This window comes from Oryza brachyantha, chromosome 1, assembly GCF_000231095.2.
Source record: "Oryza brachyantha chromosome 1, ObraRS2, whole genome shotgun sequence".
Taxonomy (NCBI): Eukaryota; Viridiplantae; Streptophyta; class Magnoliopsida; order Poales; family Poaceae; genus Oryza; species Oryza brachyantha.
Genome location: NC_023163.2, coordinates 4,279,365 through 4,302,251, shown reverse-complemented (window position 1 = coordinate 4,302,251; position 22,887 = coordinate 4,279,365). Strand labels below are relative to the sequence as shown.

General features: G+C 41.1%; 1 protein-coding gene across 3 annotated transcripts; it reads left to right on the top strand.

Annotated features, from left to right (window-relative positions):
* Nucleotides 1-10,478: 10,478 nt before the first annotated feature.
* On the top strand, nt 10,479-21,570 carry LOC102706975 (protein GRAVITROPIC IN THE LIGHT 1). 3 transcript variants are annotated; one of them, XR_005811680.1, is made up of 3 exons: nt 10,480-10,900; nt 20,652-20,710; nt 20,929-21,558. XR_005811680.1 is itself a non-coding variant. In XM_015843809.2 (2 exons), exon 2 carries the CDS (start codon nt 18,790-18,792, stop codon nt 20,362-20,364), a length of 1,575 nt encoding a protein of 524 aa, XP_015699295.2. In that variant the 5' UTR covers nt 10,536-10,900; nt 18,727-18,789; the 3' UTR covers nt 20,365-20,573. The 3 variants fall into 3 exon arrangements, 1 of the variants encoding a protein (XP_015699295.2); XR_005811679.1 differs by having other exon boundaries at nt 10,479-10,900; nt 20,652-21,570; XM_015843809.2 differs by lacking the exons at nt 20,652-20,710; nt 20,929-21,558 and adding an exon at nt 18,727-20,573 and having other exon boundaries at nt 10,536-10,900.
* Nucleotides 21,571-22,887: the final 1,317 nt, after the last annotated feature.

Sequence of the window (22,887 nt, the reverse complement as noted above, 5' to 3'; positions counted from 1 at the left end):
ACCACTCTTTTTAATTGCCACTCTTTCTTTTCTGCTCTGAAAGTTCGATCGACACAACACTGCGTGTTCTACAAGACAAAAGCTTTGTCAGCAACGACAGCGTACTTGCAGCCGAGTTGAGTTCGTGCGTGCTTCTGTTCTGCTCGCCATCATCATGTCCCATGATTATACCACGTTAATCCAGACTAAACACCCATACTTAGATCCTAATCTGAACTTATGAACACGATCTGTCATCATGGTCGTCGTCGAGACGGTTGCCTTAAGACGGCAGCAAACGGCAAGAGCAACCATGAAAGAGATGTTTGGATGCATCGTCATGCCGAACTGGCGATCGATCGTGAAAGCAGCTCCTCTTCTTCTAGGTAGAGACACCAACGTGACAACTCGATTGGATTCCACTACATCAATATATTGACATGATACATAATACTATCTCCATCCCAAACCCAAAATACAAGTAACTTTTGATCTTTTATCTGATATTAAAGATGAGAAAAAACTATGTGTTTCTTGATAAATAAGGGATGATTGAGAGTGAAAGTATAGATTGAGATAAAATAGAAAGATTTTTGAATGATGAGTGATTAATGAGATATTTCGTACCGGATTCAAATATGAAAAATGCTTATAGTTTGAGACGATGGAAGTAGTGGACAGTAGAGATCTTCATGTCCTTGTGTTAGGTTACAGAAAATGAACAGTCTCGAGAAAGGCGACGAGCCTACAAACCTATAAGCGTACTGCCCCCGTTCCATAATACAGTCGTTTTTCGATTTCTGTGTCCAATGTTTTGATCATTCGTCTTATTTAAAAAATTTATAAAAAATTTAAAATAATTAGTCATACATAAAGTCTAATAACAATAAAAATATCAATCCTAAAAAAATTTCAAATAAGATAAAGAGTCAAAATATCGTATCTAAAAATTAAAAAATAATCTTATTTCGGAACGAAGGTAGTAGTTAGGAGGAAAGGACTTTAGGATTGATTAACAAACTGAAGAGGAACGTATAATCAAATTCATTTGCATGATGACACTGGAAGAGATTAGCATGATGAGCGATGAACCGTATTGATTTGCCCAACTCAAATCTAGGCTTTCTAAATTATGCAAGTGAAGATGATGATGGGACCCTGCACGCTGGGGCCCACTCGAGTGTTGAACTCAAACTGGGATCGCATCGCCAGACGGTGGGCTACCGGATCTGCTTTGACAAACGCGGAAGCCCATGGGCCCTCCGGCTGGGCCCATGACACGTGGGTCCTGGAGGTGGCCACGTCACCCGTGTCGTGCCGTGCAAGAAACTCTGACGCTTCCTCGCATCACACGAGTGTACGCATGAGTGCACCAAATTACCGGTATAAGCTGAGTTTGAAGGGGACGAAAGAGAATAAGATGATCACGTAAAAAGTTGTATTTCGATAGCAAATGATTCGTTAAGTATCAGATATCATAAACTTGAAAATTAATAAATACGATTTTTGTAAAACAACCTATATACATTTTTTTTAGTAAAAACGTATTTTGAGTAATTTAGAAAGCACGCTCCGGAAAATAAGAGGAGTTTTCAATCTGTCACGAAGAATCCAAAGATGCATATGGTTCTGTTCTTTTGAACAGATAAAGTTGAAGATTTTATAATTTCTGTCATAGTTATTTAATGATATAAGTGATGAGGTATCTACTACAGTGTTGAATTTTAGAAATGTGAAATGGTAAATTATATATACGGACTCGATTCCCGTCTATTTGTAATGATCTCATTCAGTTGCAATTTGCTACGTGCAAGTATGTGTGACTGTGAGTAATTGACCAGTAAATAAGAAAGTAAAAAGCTGCGGTTTGGTTTAGAACCCAAACAAAATGTCCTTCCTCAACTAGATATTGATGCTTCCAAATATAATTATGCCTTAAGTACGATTCTCTAAGCGTGTGTCTAATTGTACTCCTAGAACACCGAAATGATAGGAAATATTATAAAGTGAGGCCATCAATTTATCATCATTCTCTAAAAAGAAATTACCATTATTTTTTGTTTTGCGATCAAATTTTACGAAGGCGACGAACTCTCATCATCAGGGGAAGAGGAAGCTACCCTCCAAACCCTGTCTTTGGAATGGCGACAATTAATCAAGGTACGTTAGTTGAGAAGTCACGGTAAGTTAGAGAATTTTGGGACAAGGTTGATCATGTAATTGTCCTCGACAACCATGCTAGGACGATGATGCATACGGATCGCTTGGGATGTACTCTCCGTATAGATAGATTATGTCGTTATTTTTTTTATATGTTTGATCATTCTTCTAATCTAAAAAAATGTAATTATCATTTATTTTATTATGATTATATTTATTACTAAATATATTTTTAACTATAACTCGTATTTTCGTATATTTGTACAGAATTTTTGAATAAGACAGATAGTCAAATGTGTGTCAAAAGGGCAACGAGTTTATCTATTAAAATACTAAATTATCGGAGGGGTATGTGATTGTATATATCTTGTAATGCTTTTTGTGCGTAAAAGAGCCGTGCACTATTTTAGGATTTTATAATTTTATTTAAATAAGATAAACCGTCAAGCCTGTGTCATAACCACATCATCTGTTAAATCAGTGAGGTGTAAGTGATTGTATACATTGTGCAATGCTTTTCATGCACAAAAGAGCAGAGATCGTGTGCCATTTTGAGCTTGGGACAAGCGATATCACACATGTAAAGTCTTAAAGGAAAAGGACTATACATGCAAAGTAGAGAGCACAGGACAGGGGACGTAGGCAGCAGGAGGCAGCTTTCCTGAACATATTTTCAGTTCTCCCCTTGTTTGGACCATTTGTTCTTCATGATTGATGATGACTCAAATACGGCTATATTTCTCCACGACTTTCAGGCCGTTTAGTCCTTCTCTTTTATCTCTCGAACAAACTGGACATCCTTTATTTATAAACCACGTTCCTTCTAAAGTTCTACTACCATAGACTTGGCAATGGTTTATGACTGCGTTCGGCTGGACAGAGGGAATGAGTTAGTTATCCGGCGTGGAAAACATAATAATATATTAGTATATAATTAATTAATTATTAAAAATATAAAATAGATTAATATAATTTTTTTTAAAAATTTTTTATAGAAATTTTTTGTAAAAAATATACCGGTTAACAGCTTAGAAAGCGTACGCATGAAAAACGAGAAATTAAGATAACTTGTCCGGGCTGCCGAACGCGGCCTACGCCCAACGCAGTCTATGATGTAACATCGGAAAGATAAACAATCAGTTATTGCTAATAAAGCCACGTAGCCAAGAAAACATGGAGCCGCTTTGCATGCATGTAATCAGGGATCCACACCAAATGTGACAAAACGGCAAACCCTTGTGCGTGAATCCATCCAATCTGAATGGAAGCCATGATTTGCTCTGATCTAATCTAATCATGGGAGGTTGGTTGGTAGCTGGTTGTTGCGTGATCTGCTCATACCGATTGAGCTCTCACAGACACAGATACGAGAAAATGCACATAATACTCGGAAGATCACGTACCTTGCAGTCAAAGCATATATAATAGGCTAATCTAATCCTGTCTCCTGGCCTGCGCTTACGAAGGTAATCATGGTGTTAACCACTAGACCGGCTGATAATTCGCAGTGCCATGGCCTACTGGCTAGTACTCGTTCTCCTACTTAAACTAATGCTACTCACGGCGCCACATGATGAACATCGACTCCTTTTTTTTTTCAGAAAAATGAAGAACATGGTTATACTGAAAGCAAATGCATGTTGATTACGTTGCAATCTGTTTGGGGATTAGGAAATTATAAATTAGTTTGCGCCGAACTTTATCTAAATTAACACCCTGAGCTAAAGTTCTTTCCCCCTTTATAGTTGTAATATACTCTCTTCGTATACGATGTTGTTAACTTTTTGACACACGATTGATGTCTTATTAAAATGTGTAAATACGTGGAAATGTAAATTATAATTAAATTATATTTAGCAATAATCCAATTTGAATCATGCAAGTTTTTTTGAGTAAAATGAAATGTAAAACGTGTGGCAACAAATTAACAACGTCATCTATTAAAATAAAGTCGTTTAATTGGGTTCAGATTTGTCCATCTTTGCCAATATGTTGTTGTTTAAATATAGAGCCACGTTTATTAAGAAACGGAATTATCAGAAGCTCTAAATCTTAAAGAAATTAGCTCGTTAGATTAGTTAATCTTTTCATCTAGTTGCACGGGAGTCACGCTCATTTCTCGCTTTCAGTCCGTGTCACAGAAAAGACATAAAAGCATATTGCACTGATAAAACAGGAATTGTGCTTTGCCTTTAATTACGATGCAGACATTTTAATATACAAAGTTGCATGCTAGCCCATCCTTAAGAGCAAGGCTAATAATATAGCCAATGAGTTGGCTATAAGATTTTTTATAGTTTTTTATTAGCTTACCTATATACTAGTTAGCTCTTCATCATTAATATAGGACTCACATATCATTCTCAGAGAGTTTCTTGGTTTCTGTACCCAAGTTGGCTACAAGCTAACAGACTGCTTAGAGCAAGTTCAATAGTATAGCCAACTACTAGCTCTAATGCATCTATAGTCAATCTAATAGCCAATTCATACAATAGTTACCTACAAAACATTAGTACATGGTCCCACATATCATACACACTCTGTCTTAGAGTCCGTGTGCAACTGGCTACAAATTAGTAGACAACCTCTCTTCTCTCTCCCCTCTTATCTCTTTAAAATATACTTATAGCTGGCTTATAGCCTGCTATTGTACCTGCTCTTACACTCTCTCTCGTCCCCTTTCCCCTCCACGTAAACGTATAGTTAGCTTATAGCCTGCTATTATACTTGCTCTAAGAAGAATTTATCTTAACTCTTCTTATTTATCTCACGAAGACTTTATTTTTTAAGTAATTATTATGCTGAAGTTTGCTAAAGTAAATAATAAATGTATTGAGATTTAAAAAAACAAGGGACAAGTGTTGGGCTTTGAAAATTTTAAGGGCACTCCAGTTTTTATTGTTATATATATATAAATATATATATATAAGGTAGGTTAAAAATGGATATTTGTTTCATGGTTGGAGGTGTATATACACCAGTTATGACAGAGTTGCTCGGACGTCTCCAACATATTCAGTCTCTGTTTGAAACACTCTTTCCATATAATTAATTTTTAGGATTATCTACCTGATTATGAAGATAAATTTGTAAGAAATAACAAATACCTGAGTAATTATCTATTGTTTTAAGGCGTGGAGCCAATAATCCACGACAGTAATCCGGTGAAGTAGCTGGGGAAAAAACACCCAACCGTGTCATCCTCTAGAATTAGTTACGGTGTCGCTTGCAAGTTCATGAGCTACGTACCACAATGTGATCTTTCTCAATAAATACAAACCAAAAGGTAGTTATCAATGCGTCAAATTAGTTAAACCATGAGCTGTATTTACATCGAGAAAAGCCCGATCACAACCGAAGAAGATGATGATGATCACCACACGTAGTAATCAGCACAGACATGGTGCCATTACATATCTTTTCGTTGAGCATACACAAAAATATGCTATTGCTTTCGAGATATTAGCTTAACACATGGCAGCTTCCATCAAAGCATTAACAGATCAAACACACGACAGCTGTGTTGATGTGTACACAAAATGCTCCTTCTGTTCATCTTAAAGCTTGGCCCTGTTTGGCTCCAAGAAACTTCAACAGAAAGCAGTTTGAATGAATGGCCAGCCAAAATGAGTGGCCAAATGTTCAGCCCTAGACACACTCACCCATGAAAAGCCCATGCATGAAATGATTTGATTGGATTCCTAGTGGTTTTTGTATTAATTTTTTTTTGCTTGCTTTTTTAGTGTTAAGCTAGCTGCTGGTCATGATCGAGGGTAGGTCGGGGCCCCACATGACAGGCACACAAAATGCAAAGTACCACATATTTTTCTGGGGGGGTGGCCCCACACTTTGAGATATTCTCAAATGCACTCACCTTGGAGGAGCCCAGATGCAGTCATCTCGTAGGCCATCATGCATGCTGGGTTTCCTTGCTCTCTTTAATTTTTTTTTGGCTACATTTATCCATGGCTTTTAAGCTTGATTGGCTACAAAGACAAGAAAAGGTAAGAGTAGAGGTAGGTGAACATGCTCTCTATAAAGAAACCAAAAAGAAAAATCGGAACGGAAAAGGAAATGGGCTTGGTTTAGATAATGTAGAATACTGTACTAATTAGTGTAGCCTCACAATTCACAAGATTCACGCGTGTAGTAAGTAGTATTAGCATAGCATATTCAGTGTCGGTCATCAGTGAGTCGGTCGAGTCGGTAGCCTTGAATATGATCACAAAGAGAGCCAATCGATGACGCAGCGCAGCAGTTGGTGAACCGGGGATAATTGTTTGGCTTTTTCATGGTATATTTATAAATAAAAAATAGTTCTTGAAGATAAATTTTATATACGTATTCTGAGCGATCTAAGAATCAAGGGCTATAAAATAAACTTCGGTAAAAAAACCTAAGATCAAATCTAAATTTACAGTTAAAAATTTAAATTTTGATTATAAGTATAAGCAAATAAAGCGAAATAAAAACGAGGGTGAATGAATCGATTGCGTATTTGTTGGCATGCTGAAGAGCGAGGGGTTTGCATATCTTTTCGAGCCTTTTGAAGCAGCGTGCATGGCATTGCTTGCAGCGAAAGATGCACGCAGATTGCCGAAGCGAGTAGCAGAGTAGATCGATGCAGAGAGGAGGTGCAGGCTCATCAAAAGGTGGCCAACGACCAACGGGCAACGGCAAGCATGGTGCATCAATGGCGCCTCACCTGACAAATGGCAATTGCACGCACGCACGCACGGAGATCAGGAAGAACTCGACGAAAGGCTGACCAAATCGCAAAAGACAGGCTCGCGCGTTTAGGTTCTCACCATCCAATCCGACCAAGCCGGCCGATCGAGACAGCCAAACGTTATATCTATAAATAAAAAAAAATTATTAATAAACTTTTTACTTTCGTATTTTTATGATCTAAAAGCAAATGAAAAAAATAAACTTAATTTTAACTTTAAATTTAAGACTAAAATTTAAATTTTAACTTACAACATAAGTAGAAGTAAAAATATGAGTGTAAATATGAATGGTTTTTTAAATAATATTAAACACAAAAACATATATATATATATATATATATATATATATAGTACCCGTTCTCTTACAAATAGTGTAACCAACTGGGATGCACTCGTACTCGGTTAGTCCCATGCGTAGTTAAAACAGTGTAACAGCATCGACCACGGTTCGGTCCTGCTGCTATTTTGTGACTTTTGTCGGATGGTGATGGATCTCTTCTCCCTCCTGCGCGTCGCCAATTTGCCCGGCGTGTGCGGCTCGCTCTTGCCCGTTGCATATATTTTTCGTCGTCATGACTCATGAGAGTCATGACTTTCTACGAATGCCAACAAAATTAGTTACTCCAGGCGAGAAAAGCCAGGGGAGGAAGATTAGGGCATTCACAGTGAGATCAAATGGTTTGAACGTCAGCTTGGATTTTTATGCTTGAGGCACTCCTCTTCACAGTGCATGTGGCTTTAGATGGGTCATTCTCCAGGTTTTCCTCTTCTCCCCCTCCCCTCCCCATCCACTCTCTCTCCCATCTCTCCATAACGAACCCATGCCTAGAGGCGGGTGCTCGGGCGACGGCGGCGGGCGGACGACGGCGAGGATCGACGCTAGCGGGCACGGATTGACACCGGCGGCCGTCAGCGGGCTCCGAACATTGTGTCCGTTGGTGGTCTTTGGTGGGCGCGGGCAAGCCTCGGCGGCGTGGATCGACACCGGCGGCCGTCGACATCAGGCTCCGGTGGGCGTGGGCAAGCCCTGGTGGCGCGGATCAACGCAGGATGGCAACGGCGGTCTCCGGCGGGCGTGGCCGGGCGCTTGGGCGTTGTGGATCCGACAGGAGTTCGACGGCGCCGCGTGGAGGAGCTCGAGTGACCGCGGATCCGGTGGGAGCTTGGGTGGCGCGTCGAGATCTCGACGGCGCCGAGCGTACACGAGGTCGGGCGGGATCTAGGCCCCTAGGCGTGTCCTCACTATGGATTGCCTCAATTTCTGACGAAGCTACTTGTACCCTGCTGAAGATCCAAGGATCCTAATAAAACCACTCATTCCCATCTCTCTGACCAGTCACCTTCCATACAAGCAATGTGCCTGTGTGAGCGAGTGTATGTACACTGTGAATGCATGGCCTTAAAGCCCAGCTGATCTGGCGACGCCAGCTATTCCTGTTTCAGTAGGTCGTAGGTTGGACGCTGCGATAATTTACCGACAGCAAATGCTAGAAAGTCTTACGAGATAATATCTTTCAAGCAATTCTAAATTTGTATTCTAATTAACTATATTTCAGAAAAAAAATAATACAGTTTTTTGGTGAGATTCACCTGTTTTAACATGAATCGGGAAACGGATGCTCGTTTTTTTTTCCTGTCCACGGCCCATTCTAGACAACGTGATAATGTGAGACCATTGTCCCATGATTTTTCAACCAGTAAACCGCTGCATATGCGCTGTATCATACACCGATCACCAATCTTAATTAATACTACTTCATGGAGGTGGACCTCGACCTATCTGGTCCCACAGGTCAGCGATATGATCTACCCATCCGATCAGCGTCTCACAGATGAGGCGCAATATGTAAAAGTGGCTGGTGATTTACCACCAGCCGCATCAGGGGGCGATACCGCCATCTAGTGAATCACATTGGCCATAAACACACAAAATGTAAAGATCAAAATAGCCATTGTATTTTTTTTATTAAAAAAACACAAGAGATCCAAAACTCATGAAATAAACATGCATACACTCATCAAATCTATAAGACCAATCTCAATACATGTTTCATGAGGGTGCCATGCACGTTAAATAGGATGTCACATCAGCAAAAATTGCTGACTTGACAGTGTTATTAAATGAGTGAGTTTCATGAGATGAGAGAGGAGTTTTATCCCCATAAAACTCATCTGACTCGGTTACCTAGTTTACAGTTTTGTTAACTATGTATTGAGATTAGCCTAAAATCAATCTTGAGATTGAGCCGAGGTATCTTGAGATTGATAAAGTTAACCTATAACCAGTACTCTGAGAGATGGAGTCCTCAACAACTCTGGTCAGTTTATGGGTTTGGAGGTTTGGTTTTTCTCGATGATACTTGTATCATAAGCAAATGCATCCTTTTTTTTTATCATCAGACACCATGTGTGTAAACCAGACAGAAAAATATCACAGCATGACAAGTTACTCGTCATGCTTTTCTCGGCGATGACCATATGTAGTAAATTGTCTTTAATAGTAGTTAATTTGTTTTGAATCGTACCTAAATTTTAGAACTAAATTACCATCAGACCGCTTGATTAATTTTATAATAAATATTCCAGCAATTAGCATGGCTGTCATGCTACGAACAGTGGCATATAGAATGATACAAAGTGTATATACAAGTACAAGAGCCGTCCTCGGTGCGGCTACAATGACTTGAATTATATTATGTGTGATCAAATCTGCCACGACATAGTACCGATACAATAACGTATGGACATTGCACGATCTGTCATGCAAAAAATATGGCATGGCCAAAAGATAAAAGAAAGATAATAACTTTACACCGAGATACTACCTCTGTCCATAATTATTATGATATAATATTATGTTATAGATTGTTTATTGTTTCATCTAGTATTGAACTTAATGCAAATTCTACTAGAAGGCATATCAAATAATTTTACTATGCCCTATACAAAGTTTTATCAGAATTTATACTTTTTTTCATTTTTTTATAGATTTGATGATGTAGTTTGGTGTTAAGTGAAACTTATTTTAATACAACTTGGAGAAAAACATAGAGTGTAATTTGTTTAAAAATAGTTTTAGGTGGTTTTGCCTTAATTTTTTTTAAAAGTTGTGAAAATAAAATCTGACCAACTAAGAGCAAGTTCAATAGTATAGCCAATTGATATCTTCAATTCATCTATATTCAATCTAATAGCCAATTCATACAATAGTTACCTATAAAATATTAATACATGATCCCACATGTCATACACATTTTATTTTGAAACCCGTGTGTAGCTGACTATAAATTATAGTAGTCTATCTCTTTTCTCTCTTTCCTCTTATCTGTTTAAAATATACTTATAACTGGCTTATAGCCTCCTATTATGTACCATATATGTAAAAGAATACGAGAAAAAGAACTAGAAAGGAATTAAAACCGTCTGCAGTACTACAGCCCATAGCCTCTGGGACCCAATTGTTAGTGAGGAGAAGGATATGCATCCGGAGAGAAAGAACCAGGAAATCACCTGGGCTGCTCTGTTCCACCTTCGCGCGCCACGTGGCGGGGGAAGCTGGAAACCCCGGAAGGGCGGGGAGGGCAGTTTCGGCAAAACCCCCACCTCCCCTGTGTGCAGTGCATTGAATCCCGAATAAATTGGGCCTCAGATTTGTGTAACGCGTGGACAAAAAAAGATTTACAAATATTTCTCTCTCTCTCTCGCTCTCGCTCTCGCCTCGCAATAACCGCGTCGTCTTCTCCACTTCTCTCGCCTCCTCTTCTCCCCCGTCGCCCACGCGAGCCGCCCGCCGGTGGACACGAGGTCGCGTGCCTGCGCCGACCTGACGAGTGACGACGACGGCGGCGGCTTCCCTTTCCGCTTCTCCATCGATCGCGTGGTGCTGAAGTTGAAGGGGGAGGGGCGGCACCGACGACGTCAGGCGGGGAGCGAGTGATTCGCAAGGCTGCCCGTGCGTGGCTTCCCTGTGAGGGGGGAGGAGGAGGAGGAGGAGCGCGCTTCTTCTCCGCCGCCGTGCTCTCCGTCGTCTGGTGAGTGAGTCCTCCTCTATTGCGAACTTGCGATTCTCGCGCTCCTCTTGTTTGTTTGTGAGATCCTCGCGCTCCTGTTTTCTCGGCTCCTCGAGTCCTCGCTCGTGTTGGTTGGGACCGGAGATGCCGTTTGGTGATTCGATCGGGGATTCGGGGGCGTTGGCGGCGTAGCTCCGTCTGGTTTTTCGCTGGGTTTGGTGGGGACGATGCCTCGAATTGATTTCGCGTTCCAGACTCCTTCGGTTTCGGGTTTACCCAATCTGAAACCGATGGATTCGGTTGTTTGGATACCAGCGAACCGTTCACATCTCCTAATTAATCTGCAGTGCCGATTTAGGTTTTTTCCTCGACGCGATGGAGTAATACTAATATGTTTTCAGTTTCTTCTTCACATTTTTCTCTGTTTTTTCTGGCGTACGAGGTGACGCCTTGTGTCCTTGTTGGGTTTGAACTTTGAACAAGGACGCACACGAGGGTGGAAAATTAGTGGTGGACAAAAAAAATTAGTAGCGTCTCTCTCTGCAAGTGATCATCTGCCACTTGTTATTTTTTTCTGTGTGAAAAACAATCCTTTGCTGACGGCGAAGTCGGCGTAGCGTAGTAGGCCTTGACAACGCCCCCCCTTGGATTCTTAAAGCATCCTCCTGAATCCGTAAATCACACAGCTGCGCGGCCACTGATGGTGAGTGAATTAGACCTGCCAAATGTATACTAATGTTAAAGCTGTCAAAGAAAGTACCAGTAAAATATTTGAAGAAAATCGGTCACAGCATGCTGGTTTTACAGTCGGTGATTGCTTGGGGGTAAAAAGCCTAATACATATTTGGAAAAAAAATAATTTACAAATAAAAATTTTATACATGATGTTCATGGTTATCTTAAAAACAAGAATACGAAATAAACTAAAATAAAAACACTCTAAAATCAATTTTAAATTTTAAATTTTGGTTTATAAGATGAAAAGACTAAGGTGGTACTCTCTGTGGCCGCGTTCGGCCCTCTAACTTCTCACCCTAGATTTCATGCTTTTTCTAGCGCATCGTTCTCAAATTGTTAAACGGTATATTATTTGCGAAAATTTTATATAGGTTCGTTGTTTTAAAAAGTATATTAATCTATTTTATATTTTTTAACAATTAATAATTAATTAATCATATACTAATCTATTGCTATGTTTCCGCAGCTAATCCTATCCTTCCCACATGCCGAATACAAGCCGAACGCGGCTTGTATGATGTTCGTTGTCTTATTAGTTGCACCGAAATTTAAATTTAAATTTTAAATTTGAAGTTAATTTTATTTTTTATAGCACAATTCCAAGTGCAGAATTTTTACCTGTAATTTTTTTTGATTGTTTAGTTTATTTTTATGGCTTAAGATCAACCTATGAGAAGCATACGCTTTGGGGACTAATCATTTTCACGGTGGTAACCGACCATGCAGTATACACTGCATTAAACCATGTGTAACTAAACGTCCGTGCCTTCATAAATCACTATAGGGCGTCAAAAACGCCTTTGTATTTAGATGGTGTTTAGATTGAGAAAATTTTTGAAAAAAGTGTCACGTTAGATGTTTGACCGGATGTCGGAAGAGGTTTTCGGACATGAATGAAAAAACGAATTTCACGGCTAGCCTAAAAACCGCGAGACGAATCTTTTGAGTCTAATTAATTAATCCATCATTAGTACATGTTGGTTACTGTAGCACTTAAGACTAATAATGGGCTAATTAGGCTCAAAAGGTTGTATCAAGGTTTCTTACATAACTGTGAAATTAGTTTTTTTAGTTCATCTATATTTAATGCTTTATTTAGGTGTCAAAAATTCAATGTGATGTTTTTGAAAAAAAATTTTGGGAACTAAACAAGGACTTAGGTGCAAGATTAAGGTGATGTTTAGATTGAGAAAATTTTTGGGAGAAGTGTCACGTCAAATGTTTGACCAGATGTCGGAAGGGGTTTTCGGACACAAATGAAAAAACGAATTTCACGGCTAGCCTAGAAACCGCGAGACGAATCTTTTAAGCCTAATTAATCCATCATTAGCATATGTTGGTTACTGTAGCATTTATGGCTAATCATGTGCTAATTAAGCTCAAAAGATTCGTCGCAAGATTTCTTTCATAACTGTGTAATTAGTTTTTTGGGTTCATCTATGTTTAATGCTTTATTTAGGTGTCTGAAAATTTGATGTGATGTTGTCGAAAAAAATTTTTGGAAACTAAACATGGCCTAATTCGCTGCATTTATCTGCTGTCCTAGGGCATGTACTGGTATGTACTCTATACAGTCCTACGTGGTAGTTTACTTCAGCAGAGTACTCTACCCACTCCACGGCGTGAACACGAAAATACGGATTGGTCCCACTTGTCAGTCGTGGTTCCCCTTTGACGCTACAACATCAGATGATTTACCTGGGCGTGCCACTTAATAACTTTTGGTCTACTAAGTATTTACTGTGTGTTGTAGGACTACCAAGATTACTACTAGATGAACATAGTTTAGTGGTAAAGGTCCACTTCAATTTTGGTGAACAATATTATTACCACTATTTTGGCAAACATTTACTCAGTGTTTTCAAGTTATATCTCTATGGCTTAAAAACGTAGTTGTCTATCTTCTTTTCCATCCCATCGGTTTCGTAGAAACAACCGGTTTCGTAAAACAACTTCACCCCATCTTATGTAAAAGTCATCAAAGCGTGAAAGAAAAGGTAAAAAATATCATAACAAGAAAGAAATATCAAGTGTTTTCAAATATTCTTTTCTATATGGACTAATATAGTCCATTAGTTGTATGGGTTTTTAATGTATAGGTATATTACTAGTACTAATAAATATACTATATTCGGAATCGGATAGGAAGAGAAGTCAAGTTTCAGCGGTTTTAGAAAAAAAGGATAATGCTGAGATCATGGTTGTTCTTGGATAACCAAGGGCGTGCATCTATGACTTAAGTCCTATACTTAGCTCTATAATCTCACTTATATCTTATTAATTTAATTTACTCTGAAAATTCATATGAACACCCTAAATCAGCCCTGCGTATGTTCAGTTCTTGGTTCCGCCGGTGCTGCCTGAATCTACCGGTCATTTCAAGAAGTAGCTATCCGTTGAACCTGACAATTACGGTTATGCCTGTATGCCACCAATAGGAAGTCTTACTAACAACCATATTATCTCAGGATCAGCAGCGGTGGCTGCGTTTGTTTCGTCGAATCTATTCCTCTGCCTTCCAATTGCAGTAAACTACTGAATCACTAGCCGGATGCGGTTTTTGGTGACATTGCTGCATGTGCAGCAGTATCAATGTACTCATAGTACAATAGTACCATCAGGGGAAGTGGCAGAAACATTAGGTACATTAGGGTAAGTGGCGGTAAACTAATCGCTGCAACCAACCAACGTTTGATACTGTTCGTGCAACGTTGTGACACATAAACTGGTGCTTAATGAAAGGCATCACCTCGACCAAATCCTGGCAGTCTACCACTTGGTAAAGGGTCGTCATTTCACTCGTTTATGTTTATAAACTAAAAATTTATTTAATTTTAATTTATGCTTTAGAATTTTTTCATGTAGTTTATTTATAATGTTTACTTTTATAACTATAAGTATATGTACGTAAAAGTATTATGAGTATAATATTTTTAAATTGTTAGCGTGACGTTTTGTTTATACTCTGTAGATTAATCCGTTTGTTGTTGAGTTTATCTGGTTCTTTATATTTTTCTCATTTTACCTCGGTTTCCCTGAAGTGGTTCTAGTGTTGCACGTGAGCTCTGATAGTCTTATGGGAATAACAGTTCCAATTAGTCAGTCTAACGCATCTTTTTGTACCTGTTTGGGATTTCTTTATGTGCGGGATTTCTTTATGTGCGAGTTTCACCCAACTCCCTGCTTGTCTCTGAATCAAAAGATAATCAATCATTTCTGGGGTTAGTTTTACTGTACTACTGTTCTTCACTTTGGTGTGGTTTCACCAAACAAGTGGCAGCACCATGATTTTACCAAAAAGACATAAATTTTCCGGTAAAGAAGCACGTGATGTCACCTACTACTACATTCCACCAGTAAGGAGCAGTACCTTGTCGACAAAAAAGATGTTTTGAGTTCTAATGCTAAGTGGCATGAATCATTGCAAATAAAGCAAAGAGGTGTTTAGTGCTACAGCACAAGAGTAGCGAGCAATGTGCTGTTAATCGGCGGCCATTCCTTTTTTTTTTCCCCATTAGTAGCTGAGTTGCAAGTGCCCATCACTAATGTGTCACTCACTCACTAACTCACCTGACATGCGCATGGCACATTTCATTGCTTCCACTGTACTCTCATCTTGTGATAATTGAACTGTGGAAACTGTAGCAACTGATTTGTTCAGCTGAGCATCATCTAAAAGGAGCAGTAGTGATTTGGCACAATTGAGTTACCTTTGGGGTCCGGGCTTTAATCTTGGTTGAAGATACTAGCATATAGGATATGTCGGGTTTGATTAGTTTATGAGAATCGGAACATCGGGCCAAATAAATTACTCGACTTTAAGGACCTCAACAAGATTTGTCTAATTTGCTCTGAATTCATTTAAGAATATATTTTGCATGTCTTTGGTTGGTTGGAAGTTCAAATACAAACACGATTTTGGACCCTCGTCATTTAATAAATGGATCAGGTGTACATATAAGCCTAACATAATTTAGCACCATGTAATCTAGTTTCTTTTAATTTTATGTCACCTGGCTATGACTGACCTAACCAACATCCAAAATTGAATCTAGCAGAGCAGCAGCAGCAGTGTAGCAAAGCTCCAAACTTTGCTATTGCTATCAACAAAAAGCCATTGCCTTTATTAGGTTTCCTGCCCATGTGTGTACCCCGAAAGCCAGCAGCGGCTACTCATCTGTCCTCACCCTTGTTTCGCATATCAGCACCAGATTTAGGTGGTGTTTAGATTGAAAATTTTTTTGGGAGAAGTGTCACGTCAAATGTTTGATCGATGTTGGAAAAGGTTTTCGGACACGGATGAAAAAACAAATTTCGTGGCTAGCCTAGAAACCGCGAGACGAATCTTTTGAGCCTAATTAATCCGTCATTAGCACATATTGGTTACTGTAGCGCTTATGACTAATCGTGGACTAATTAGACTTAAAAGATTCGTCTCAAAATTTCTTTCATAACTATGCAATTAGTTTTTTAGTTTATTTATGTTTAATGTTTTATTTAGGTGTCTAAAAATTCGATATGATGTTTTTGGAAAAAAAATTTAGGAACTAAACGAGGCCTTAATAAAATAGATCAGATCAGAGTAGATTGCCGGCCTGCTGCAGTTTGTTTGACCTTGCCATGTTCATAGCGCACACAAGGTACACAACTCCACCACTGTTGGAATACACACGTCAGTTAATTACTTCCCATGGACCTGGAATTCTCTGTGAAAGCGATTTTGATGATAGCAATTTAATCCCTGTGGTTTTCAGCTTAGTAGGCAAACTTGGTGTTTGTGGCCTACGTGCAAATGACTGGCTGTCACCAGTGACAACGATCATTTATGTGTGTGTTTGAAGTTATGCCGCATCTTGGGTGAAAACGGCGATACAACTACGCCAATATAAATACTTCAACGTTTCATAATACTAGTATTTCTATAATTTAAATATCATTATAAAGTATAATCCTTTTTATCTGTTCCAGTGGTCTATCAATCATCATTTATTCAAATTTATTCACATCCTACGTTGCCCTTTCATATGCTGTCCCCATCTATCTCACATTTTCTATTCAATCTTAAGCTTTATCACACAATATGTAGATGCTGCTTGTATTTCACAATGGAGTCAATACATCGGTTTCTAATAATTTGTAATGCATTTTCGATTTTTGCATCATCAAAGCCTTCTTTACGGAGTACTTTGCTGTTTGGGTGGTAGTGAAGGATTTGTTGCGTTGCTCACAAGCTTCAAATACTTGCATATCTTTTTCTTGGCACGTGTGTGCTGGGTTCGTTCGATCAGTGTGCTGGTTTGCGTGATACTTTCCCAGGATGTCAAAGTTAGACCTTACCGTGTTTTGTATATTTCTGGACATTGGGAGGTTATTTACCTCTTTTATTATATTCCCTCTTTTGTTAAATGTGTCTTTTTTTGTTAATGAGATGACAGCCTTTTCTTTCTATGGTTAGGTTTAGTTGGCAAAAATCAATGCTTGCTTGATACAGTTCGAAATCTTTGCCGTGTTCACTATAATTGGAAATTGCTCATAACTGCAGCTCTAGATACAGCGTGCATTTAAATTTGAAACAGAGCCGTAGTAATCTCCTATTGGCTTTGAAGAGCAGCTATTAGTTTCTAATTTGGATTTAGAAAAAAATCCTATTGAAGCATGGTGTACATAAACCCAACATTTGTTTTAGGATAATATTTTTTTATCCTACCCAGTTACTCCATCCGTCTATAACTAGCGATTACTATGCATATGATACCGTAGAAATTGCATTATGCACCTTCTTCAGGCTCCAAACAATGCACATGGACATTCAAAAAATGCCCATATCTGTATGCATTAGCATAGGCATGCGTCGAAAAACCACCAAAAAGGCCTGAAAGGAAAGCACAAATAGTAGATCATTTTTCAGTGTTGAGACATAACGTTTGGTTCTCTGTTTTTTTTTTAATTTACGATTAATATTTTTATTGCTAATAGACGATAAAACATAAATAGTAGTAATACTTTAGCGCGTTTAATTTTTTAATAAAAGTTTTAAATAACACTGATGATCAAAACCGCTGAATATAGAAAAGAAAAACCGTCTTTTTTTTAGGGATGGAGTATTAGCTGTAAAATTAAGGGCTTATTAGGTTTGGAGGGCCGGATAATGAGCCGGCTCGGCTCGATCTAGCTTGTTAAGGCTCAGCTCGTTACGCGTTATCGTAACGAGCTAAAAACCTGGCTTGGCTCGGCTCGGTACAGAGCTCGAGCTGGCTCGTTAGGCTCGTGAGCCATGTATTGAAAGTGAGTTTAAACAATTTTTTAATAGATTATACAAGCAAATTTTTAGTTCAAACATGAAAATCATATGAAATTGTATCTAAATATTAAAGTTTAAACCAACATATCACATGATGAATCTATGAAGTATTGAACGCATGCATTCCGGGGTGAAATCAATGAACGTCGGCTAATCGCGTGTCTTTGGTCTAGCTCGTTAGGCTCGCGAGCAGCTCACGAGCTGGCTCGTTTTCTCTAACGAGCTAAAATGCTAGCTCGGCTCGTTAGAAAAATGAAACAAGCCGAGTCGGGCTAAACCGAGTTTGTCACGAGTCGAGCGAGCTAACAAGCCATGAGCTTTCTGTCCACCCCTAATTCAACCCAAAGAAATAGAAAAAGTAGATGAATAGGGATGTATGACAACATCAATTCATAGGAATTTTTTCAAGAGGTTTAAGTGAATAAAATTTTTTCAATATTTTCTCTCTGTATCTTATAGAAAGGGAAAATTTTCTTTAATTTTTCTATAATTCCCTCCTATAAACCGAATAGCTTTTAAAGAAATTTAATTTTTAGCAATTGGATACTAAAGAAGTAGCATTGTGCCCTCCAAATTTGCCCAAACTACACAACCCACCCCTCACCACCCCATGGATAGATTGCACACAGCCACACAACACACAGTAGTGTCACCAGTGGTCACATCACCGTATACATAGCCCTGCTACCGCTGCGCCACCTGCAGCACGCCCCCCACCCCACCCTCTTTTTTTACTGCTAGTACTACTTTACAGTATCCCCCAAATATTCCTGCAAAAATTAATCCCACTCCCCCCATTCCCCCGCAGAAAAGCTGGAGACGGCGACGAGGAGGGATCCTCCGCCGGCGAGAGGGGCGCTGCTGCTGCTAGATGGAGCCGCAGATGGCGGCCGCGCACCACCCGCTGCCGCATCACCACCACCAGCCGAAGGCCGCCAATCTTGCGCGCTCGTTCACCAAGTTGCTCCGTCGGAAGCGCGGTGATGGTGTGGCTGCGGCTGCGGTGGGGGAAGGGGAGAGGGAGCCTGGGGTGGCTGATGCGGCGGCGGCGGCTGCGGCGGCGTCGGTGGCTGGGGATGAGTATGGGTGTTCCGTGGAGACGGCGGCGGCGGTGCCGTCGCTGAGTAAGCTGAAGCTGTCTGGGAACCTCGGTGCGGCGTATTCGCTGGACGCGTTCTTCCGGAATGCTGCTGAGAGGAAGGTCCCTGCGGCGGCGGCGGTGGGCGGGCCGCAGACGTCGCCGCAGGTGGCGCCGGATGTGGCGAAGGATTCGTTGCTGGCGAACCTGTTTGCCGGCGTCTCGGCGGTCAAGGCGGCGTACGCGCAGCTGCAGCTCGCGCAGTGCCCCTACGACGCGGAGGCGATACAGGCCGCGGATGCCGCCCTGGTGGCGGAGCTCACCAAGCTGTCAGACACGAAGAGGCGGTATCTCCGGGACCCCGCCGCCGCGGCCAAGAACGCGGCGGCGGCGGGGCACACGGCCCTCTTCGCGCACGCCGAGGAGCAGCGGTACCTTCTCAAGACGTACCAGATCACGGCGCGGAAGCTGGAGGGGGAGCTCCGCGCCAAGGAGGCGGAGGCCGACTGCGCCAGGAGCTCCCTCACCGCGGAGCTCCGCGCCGAGCGGGCCATGGAGGCGCGCCTCCACCCGGGACGCACGCTCGCGTCTCTCGACGAGCTCCACCTCTCCGGCCTCAACCCCACCCACTTCCTCACCGCCCTCCGCCACACCGTCAAGTCGATCCGGTCCTTCTCCAAGTCAATGCTCAACTCGATGCAGTCTGCCGGCTGGGATCTCGGCGCCGCCGCGGCCGCCGTGCACCCCGGCGTCCCGTTGCGCCGCGCCGGGGACGCCAAGTTCGTCTTCGAATCCTACGTCGCCATGAAGATGTTCGCCAATTTCCACCGGAGAGACTTCAACTTCAGCTTCTTGGACGAGCGGGAGTTCTACGACCGCCGCCGGTTCTTTGAGGAGTTCACGGAGCTCAAGACGGCGCCGGCCAGCGCCTTCCTCGACGTGAGGAACGCGCGGTGGGGCGGATTCGGCAAGTTCCTGCGCGCCAAGTACCTGTCGCTGGTGCACGCGAAGATGGAGACGGCATTCTTCGGGAGGCTCGAGCAGCGCGGCATCGTGAGCGCTGGGCCGGGGTTCCCGGAGAGCTCGTGGTTCGCCGAGTTCGCCGAGATGGCGCGCCGCGTCTGGCTGCTGCATTGCCTCTTCTACGCATTCGACGGCGGCGCCGAGGAGGACGGCGCGTCCATCTTCCAGGTGCGCATGGGGGCGCGCTTCTCCGAAGTGTACATGGAGAGTGTCAGCGACGGGCGCTCCGACGAAGCCGCCGCCGAGGAGCGCGTCGTCGGGTTCACCGTAGTGCCGGGGTTTAGAGTCGGCCGGACAATGATCCAATGCCGGGTGTACCTGTGCCGGCCGGGACGGCGGCCGTGATGGCTGACAAAGCCGTCTTGTTCCAGGTGTCCGGCGGATGATAAAGAGGGGGGGGGGGGGGGAGGAATGTCCATTTTGGGGCGGCCGTCGAGGTCTCCCGCCGGCAGCCGGCTGCGGTGGTGGTGACGATGATGACCAGTGGGTGGCTATGTATCTATTAAGGGATGTAGTGATGGTGATCATAATATAAATGGCATTTTAAGTTTGGATCCATCAGAGCAGTGTTCTTGCAGTGTTCATCTTGGATTATTGGAAGGATTGTCTCCTGTGATTTGCTTCTTTTGTAGGGCTGGCATACAAGATGGAACCAAAGATCCAGTTCATGAGCATCCATGTATGTTGGGTGGTAAGTACTACTACTAACTGGTAAGCATATTCTTGCTCCAAATTTTTGCTTATTTAACTTGCATATTAAAGCGTTTAGGTTGATCTGATCAATGTGGTCTTAGTTCTGGAGTGGTGTTCTTGTTTCTGGGGAGGAACAAACAATAATAATAAATACTTTTTGGATGTTTGTTGCGATGGGCTTTGGCATGTTGGAACTTGTGATTTGCTGTTTTGCAGTTGGTTGCCTGCTTTTGGTGGTTTGTGATCAAGACCTAAAGGTATGTGCTTATGGGCAACGGCATCGTCATGGACTTGTTAATCTTGCTGGCTTCTTTAATCTTTAAGCCAGGCCGCCTAGTTTGTTATGAGAACAAGACAAGGAGAGGATCAAAGGCTTTCCTTGCTTTGGCTCAAGGCAATATAGACCCATTTTTGTTGAAATTCTGATGTGTTGCTGTCTATTCACAGCTTTGCTGACAGTGTCAAATATAAATGAGCGTCATCAACATTGGTGAGCTGGTCATGTTGATCCATTTTGTTGCTTCATAATGTCACCTCGTGTATAAGAACCTCTTTTGTTTGTGTAGGAAAAGGGAGGTAGTATTTTTGAGCTATTTCCTCCTTTTTTTGCTTTTCTTTCTTAATATTTTTGAGACAATGATAACTGGTGCTAGCTTTGGTTTGGGAGCATCATACACAGCTAAGTTGCACTAAGCAGCAACTGAAAAAGGATTGAGGTGTGGAACGTGAAAATAGTCACACACTTAGGCCTTAATCCAAGTGGAGTGGGGGACTTTATTCCCTTAATTTTTTAGCTGGAACTTTTCTTCTTTATTTGGGGAGGTACTAACTGCTGTTTTGACCGTCGTCTTTAGTCCTTATTCAAACACGACTTAAATCTGCATATTTGGCCCATGGGCTATTGTCTGGATAAACAGGGATTAGTCAATGGGGGCCATCGTACACAGTAAACTTGGTTGTGATTTGTGAAATGTGAATTCTCTCTGCCAATTCAGCTATAATTTACATCACCTGTTGTTTACAAGACAAAACTAAATCATTACTAGGCAAATTTGTTAGACTGCGTTGGCAAAAACTCTCACGAAGATACACCTTTGACATTCCATATTCGAGATTAAATAGTAATTTCTAGAGTCGGGAGTTACTTTTGCAAAATTGAACACAGGAAATTTACTAGATTTTTATATAAATTACTTCATTTCTTCTGAATTCTTCTGTTCTAAAAGTGGTCTATAGCGTTAAAAACAATTTCTTGACACCACATTTATTTGTGCTTCTCAATGGGTAGATTTATTTGATTATCAACTAAAAGTGTAGTTTTTGAAATGGAAAAATTTTACAGAACTTTCACAATAAACAGTTTCATTCCTCCAAACCAAGGACGCCGACCAGAGGTAAGGGTAGGTTGACGGTCCTGAGATAATTTATTGATTTACTTACTCCTAAGGGTGTAGGCGGGCAGGCCCGTCAATCTATTAAACGGGTTGTCTACCGGTTTATTCGCTTAATTGACCTATAAGCGGGTTCGCGGACCGGTCCACTTACACCTCTACTTACTCCCTTCATCCAAATATGTAGGGATATTTATCATTTTGGTTTGTCCAAGAATATAAATGACTTTATGTTCCGAGATAAGTACATTATTCCTCATTTATTCATTCATTTATGTACTAGTTTATTCCCTACGTAATATCTTTTGTAGGACTATTAGGTTACTCCCCAACCATCATATTTCTACTTGTTTATTCTCTGAATCATCACCTTTTATACTATAATCTATCCTTCCACTACTTTCTTTTTTATTGCAGAAAATAATATATTTTCTTTCGTATTTTTTGGATCGAGGGAGTGCAATTTAATATCGCTCAAGCCGCTACTAACGCATCCATTCCATTATTCCAAGCACATGTTGGAGCACAAGGAAGAAGCGGCAAATCATCGAGGCGTACATGACCATCAGACAAGAAATGTCAACATGTCACGTGGCAAATCGGAGCAAAAGGTCAAATATTCCAGTGCCGTACGTGTCGTCTTTCGGCCATGGTCCATGGACCCCAAAGAATTACATTTGATAGCAAATGACACGGTGGGCCATTGCTTCTCTAGATTATTTATTATTTTTTATTGTCTTTTGCAAGTAGCATCTAAACTACTAAACATTATATATAGTTTTTA